This window comes from Chiloscyllium plagiosum, chromosome 7 (genome assembly GCF_004010195.1).
Source record: "Chiloscyllium plagiosum isolate BGI_BamShark_2017 chromosome 7, ASM401019v2, whole genome shotgun sequence".
In the NCBI taxonomy this organism is placed as follows: Eukaryota; Metazoa; Chordata; class Chondrichthyes; order Orectolobiformes; family Hemiscylliidae; genus Chiloscyllium; species Chiloscyllium plagiosum.
The window spans coordinates 37,289,834-37,295,860 of NC_057716.1; the positions used below are offsets into that span (position 1 = coordinate 37,289,834).

At 42.0% G+C, this 6,027-nt stretch overlaps 1 protein-coding gene across 1 annotated transcript in view; it reads right to left on the reverse strand.

Moving 5' to 3' along the window:
- Positions 1–6,027, reverse strand: part of itgav (integrin, alpha V) — a 139,920-nt gene that overhangs the window by 30,542 nt on the left and 103,351 nt on the right. Inside the window, exons 21-22 of the mRNA XM_043693448.1 lie at positions 4,772–4,864; positions 1,471–1,550 (exon numbers count right to left, since the gene is read on the reverse strand). Of these exons, the coding sequence (XP_043549383.1) occupies positions 1,471–1,550; positions 4,772–4,864 (173 nt within the window). The remainder of the gene's footprint in view (positions 1–1,470; positions 1,551–4,771; positions 4,865–6,027) is intronic.

Below are 6,027 nucleotides of genomic sequence, written 5' to 3' on the forward strand. Positions count from 1 at the left end.
AAGGTGAGCACTAGGGGCGTTCTGTCCTTGTTGCGGTTGGAGGGGTTGGGTCTGAGGGCGGAGGTGCGGGATGTGGACGTGATGCGTTGGAGGGCATCTTTAACCACGTGGGAAGGGAAATTGCGGTCTCTAAAGAAGGAGGCCATCTGGTGTTTTCTGTGTGGAACTGGTCCTCCTGGGAGCAGATCCGGCGGAGGCGGAGGAATTGGGAATATGGGATGGCATTTTTGCAAGAGGTAGGGTGGGAAGAGGTGTAATCCAGGTAGCTGTGGGAGTCGGTGGGTTTGTAGAAAATGTCAGTGTCAAGTCGGTCGTCACTGATGGAGATGGAGAGGTCCAGGAGGGGGAGGGAGGTGTCAGAGATGGTCCAAGTAAATTCAAGGTCAGGGTGGAATGTGTTGGTGAAGTTGATGAATTGCTCAACCTCCTCGCGGGAGCATGAGGTGGCGCCAATGCAGTCATCAATGTAGCAGAGGAAGAGGTGTGGAGTGGTGCCGGTGTAACTACGGAAAATCGACTGTTCTACGTAGCCAACAAAGGGACAGGCATAGCTGGGACACACATGTGTGCCCATGGCTACTCCTTTGGTCTGGAGAATGTGGGAGGATTCGAAGGAGAAATTGTTAAGGGTAAGGACCAGTTTTACCTTGTAATTAATTGTAGTCAAGTGAGTTGTCAGTACCCCACACCATACAATTGAGGGTAAATTCAGATCATCCATGATTTTATTGAATGGGGGAGCTGGCTCAAAGGATCAAGTGACCTACTCCTGTTCCTTGTTCATATGTTGATGATTAAAAAACAAGCCAATGTGTGAAATAGAAGTTAGTTTGGTGACTATCCTTAGTAACAGAGGGAAACAATTGTGATGTGGAATTTGGTAACCTGTTGTGGGAGATTTGTTATAACCAAACAGTCATCTTGTCACATACTAAAAGCCCGAAATCCATTTTAAATCCCATATTAGTGTCTGTTAAGTTTGTACATTCCGAGGCTCAGTGAGGTGGTTGATCTTGCAGCTGTACTAATACGTGATAGTAAACTCTTTCCCAGCATGGGAATGTTCTTCTTTTATAAGAATTTATTGTAATACTAATACTTGTTTATCAGCCACTAACCAACACTGTCCAGACACTATGTGACTGGGGCTCGTGACTGGGCAAAGTGCCTACTTACTCATTACACTGCAATTACCAGTTTGCTAATTGTTAAATGATTGTAACCAATACAATCACGCAACTCTCTGTAACTCATCGGAGTGACTTGTGACCATTAGGTCACCTTGTCTCTCCCAGTGAGCTCACGAGTAAATAGTCAATAACTCAAGGCTTGCGTCGCACGATTACTTATCTAAATTGGACCAGTACGAGCGAGTCCGCCCACTGCATAATTCATTTCATCCCCAACACTGTCTCACATACTACAATGTTCATAAGAGTTGGTAAATAGTTGGGAAAAACGGAAACTTACCTTCGAATCTGCAGGTCAAAGGTAACAGCTGCCTCAGCATCTTGCAGCTCACGCACACTAAATCGAAGACCAGCCCAGAGCTAAGGAACAAAAATCAGTTTCAGATCTTTCAAGGCTTCAATAAAGCAAACTGACCTCTAAACTCAGCAGCTAATGTTACAGTAAAAGCAGCTGGAAAGTTATTCAAGGACATGTTTTGTCAAATTGCGGCCTCTTCCATTCTCCCAAGTGCAAGTCTATTGATTTAAAATGAATTTGCCTATGGGCAAACAAGTATTGACAAAAAGTAGTGATTGAAAGAGACATTCTCTTCCATGTTTTAAAATGAAGTTCTGATCCCAGATTAGGCCTGGAATCCAGTGTTCAAAAGCTGCCAGAGACAGCCTGACAAGGTCATTCCAAGAGGCCCGCCATAATAAGGTTCTGGCCTGATTTTTGTAGTTCCATCAAAGAAGCAGTCTTACCAAAATAATGGAATTATTCCATTCACCAGCTTAGGATCATATAGCAACTTACACATAATAACATATCCCAAGATGCTAGACAGGAGCATTTATGAAACAGCAAGCCACATGAAGAGATTTTAAGTTAGATGAGACAAATTATTCATGCTCCAATTGTTTCATGTTGAGCTCATTTATCTTGCTTAATTGTGACAGAAAGAAGTATTTGTCATTTTCATGAGACAAGAAGTGGGTTGAAGGAGGAAATGAGAGAGTGAAGCAGAGAGGGTATGAAGCATACTGCAGAGCTTAGGGCCTAGGTGACTGAAGGCAAGGTCACAATTGGGGATTCACAAGAGGCCAGAATTAGAGGAACACTGATATATAATAGGATTGTGGCGGCCGGAGATGATTACGAAGTTAGATGACAAAATCAGGGAAGGATTTGAAGACAAAGATGATAATATCCAAATCAAGGTATTGTTTCTTTGGGAGCCAATACAGGTCAGTGAACACAAGACTCATCAGGGTCTTGGTGAGAGTTAAAATGTGGCAGTGTTTGGACCTTTAGCTTACCAAGACCCGTTCATTAGATTAGATTACTTACAGTGTGGAAACAGGACCTTCAGCCCAACAAGTCCACACCGCCCCGCCGAAGCGCAACCCGCCCATACCCCTGCATTTACCCCTTACCTAACACTACGGGCAATTTAGCATGGCCAATTTACCTGAACTGCACATCTTTGGACTGTGGGAGGAAACCGGAGCACCCGGAGGAAGCCCACGCAGACACGGGGAGAACGTGCAAACTCCACACAGTCAGTCGCCTGAGGCGGGAGTTGAACCCGGGTCTCTGGCACTGTGAGGCACCAGTGCTAACCACTGTGCCACCGTGCCGCCCATGAGGTACCACAGGCATGAATAAAGCTTTTAGCAACAGATGAGCTGAGAAGGAGCAAATTTGGACAATGTCATGAAAATTGAAACAGACGCTGTCACTGAAGGCATGAATAAGAAGTTAAATTCTAATCTTGGGATGTGATACTGATGTTGCAAAATGACTAGTCTAATCTTGAACGTTATCAGGGAAAGTGAAGAAGTTAAGGAGTGGAATTTGATGTTGGAACTGAAATCAATGGCTTCAGTCCTTCAAATATGTAACTGGAGGAAATGTCATCTTATTCAATTCTGGATGTCAGTTGAACATAGTCAATTAGATCATCATCTTATTTCATTTTGATTTAGGAACTATTAGTTCATGTAAATTAAGTAGGCAGAGTGCCATATCCAACTGCTACGCTACCATTTGTATCAAACCAACATCAAGTAACGCTACAGCAGCAATAGTACATGCAAGAAGACACAACATCCGTGCAGTGTGCCAACTCATCACTCAAATCAATGATTACCAAATCCACAAGATAGAGGAACAACATCTCAAACCCGAAGTGATATTATGTTAAGAATGTTTCAGTGAAAAGAAAGCAAGTTTTACTAAGGTGTTCAATTTAATTATGTCAATCACTAACCTTTAGTTTTGATGTTATAAAGGATAGAAAACATAACAGGGCGACTGCCATACCCATGGAATTGTTTTCTGCGGTTTCAGTTACCCACGGTTTATTGCGGCCCAATCTTATTAAATGGAATGTTCCAGAACCGGGACCAGGGGTCTGCCGGGGAGGTAAATTTCCCATAGAAATGTATGGGTTCACTCCTATCCAAAGGTCCATCAGAGGTAAATGTTGCAGTTTTAGGAAGAAAAACCATTGTACAGTAATTGGTTCTCTGGCTATGAGTGGAGAGAGATGAAAGGGCCAAGGGAGAACAGTCCCAGTTAAATGGACAAGATTAAAAAGATGCTGGAGAGAATAAATGATACTGACAACCATGTCAAAAGCTGCAGACAAATAAAGGAGGGAAAGTTTACCTTTGTCACATGTCTTGGATAAGGGTTAGTTTTCTTTGTGGAGATAGGCAATTCTGGCAGATTTAAAGGAAAGAGTAAAACACCTTGAGAAAGCCATTTATAATCTTAGTTAAGATGGAGACCAGGAAGAGAAACCATGGGATCACCAATTTAGTGGGAATAAGATTGAGCAAACAGGAGCTAGGTATTATGGACAATATAAGCTCAGAGACAGCATGAAATAAGAAACAAACAAAACAGAGGTATGAGCTCAGAATTAGGGCAGGGGAACATTCGTCCAGGTGGGCATAGAAGGGAGATATGTGGCAGAAGTAGGTGATCTGATGGTCTCAATCTTAATGAAAAAGGCCTCTTTGAACTAACTGTTGGAGGTAAGGATCAAAGCGAAGGGTCGGGGTTTATAGTGATATCTTAAATTATGAAAAAAAGTTCTGGATTACCGTTGCATTTTAGGTTGGATCTTTGAATAACGACCAGATGGAACTAGAAGCTGATAGCATTTTAAATGGTCCAGCCAGATCCAGTGGTGGATGGTTAAATCAGTTATCTCAAGACTGAATCCTTATCATTTCAGGGAGCAAAAATGACAACTGCAGCACGGGAACAGCCACGATGGGAGAAAGAGAGAGTGGATTAACTCAGGACTACAGCATCAAAAGATGGAGGTGTGGGCGCAGTCAAGCAAATCAGTACCAGCAGAAATGTGGCAAATGGAGAGCCAAGGGCTAAATGGTTTGAATTTTGAAAGCATAGTTCTAATTAAGATGTGGGACAGTGTAATCTTGCAACAGATACAGAAGGTGAAGAATTGGGGAGGCCAAGGGCTGTGGTGGTGAGTGATACAAAGAACTTTATCTGTAATTGATACAATGGAACGAGGAACAGCTCTGAATAATAACTCCTCAAGTATCAAGATAAACTTTCTCACATTTGTTCCTGCTTTCATGGGGTTTCCAAGGTCACAAACTACTATCCGTGTTTGATTTTCTGTCTTGTAAGCACAAGACAATCTTGTAAGACTCTGAAAAACAAAGATTATACATGTGTATCTTTTAGCACCAACCATAAAAGAAGAGCATATACTCCCCAATTTATTTCTAAAATCTGCGGTCCTTGCTATATTTTACATGGTTATATAATTGCTTAACAGGCTCAGCCTGTTAACCTGGCCACACATCTATACAAGGCCAGTTCAATAGTAATATAAATTATCCAAATGTTAAATAAGTAAATCTTTAATAATTGTGGAAATATATTACTACTTCTGCATTTGAATTATGAACCATTTTGTTTCCAGGAAATTTTATTTCCAGGCCCGACTTTTCTTTTATTGCAGATCAACTAACTGACTGATTCTATGAATTTCCTTGTTAATTATTTTTTATCATGAAAATGTCATCAAGGCACTCAAGTTAATCTAGTTCAGCATTTGCTACCAGTGTAAAATGCCCAGACTTGATGGCCATGTTTCCAACTCTGGCTTTGGTAAAGCCTCTCGTTATTAACTGTCACCGAGGAAACTTGAAATCCAGGATTTTGACACAGGCCAAGTGAAGGAATGGTGATAATGTACTCAGTTAGGATGGTGGTGTTCCCATTTACCTGCTATCCTTTTCATCAAAATGATGGAGATGCTATCATAATAGTTAACTATAATTTAATGTCATACCAATAACGTTACAATATCCATGCAATATCCATTGGTAACGAACCCGGACAAGTGATGGGCTTGTTAGTGGGTGAACATTTTGGTGATGGTGACCACAATTCTGTGACTTTCACCTTGGTTATGGAGAGAGATAGGAGCGTGCAACAGGGTAGGTTTTACAATTGGGGGAAGGGTAAATACGATGCTGTAAGACAGGATCTGATGAGCATAAGTTGGGAGCATAGGCTGTCAGGGAAGGATGTCGTGGAAATGTGGGACTTTTTCAAGGAACAGATACGACGTGTCCTTGATATGTATGTACCTGTCAGGCAGGAAAGAGATGGTTGTGTGAGGGAACCTTGGTTGATGAGGGAGGTTGAATGTCTTGTAAAGAGGAAGAAGGAGGCTTACATAAGGTTGAGGAAACAAGGATCAGACAGAGCATTGGAGGGATACAGGATTGCCAGAAGGGAGCTGAAGAAAGAGATTAGGAGAGCTAAGAGAGGGCATGAAAAATCTTTGGCAGATAGGATCAA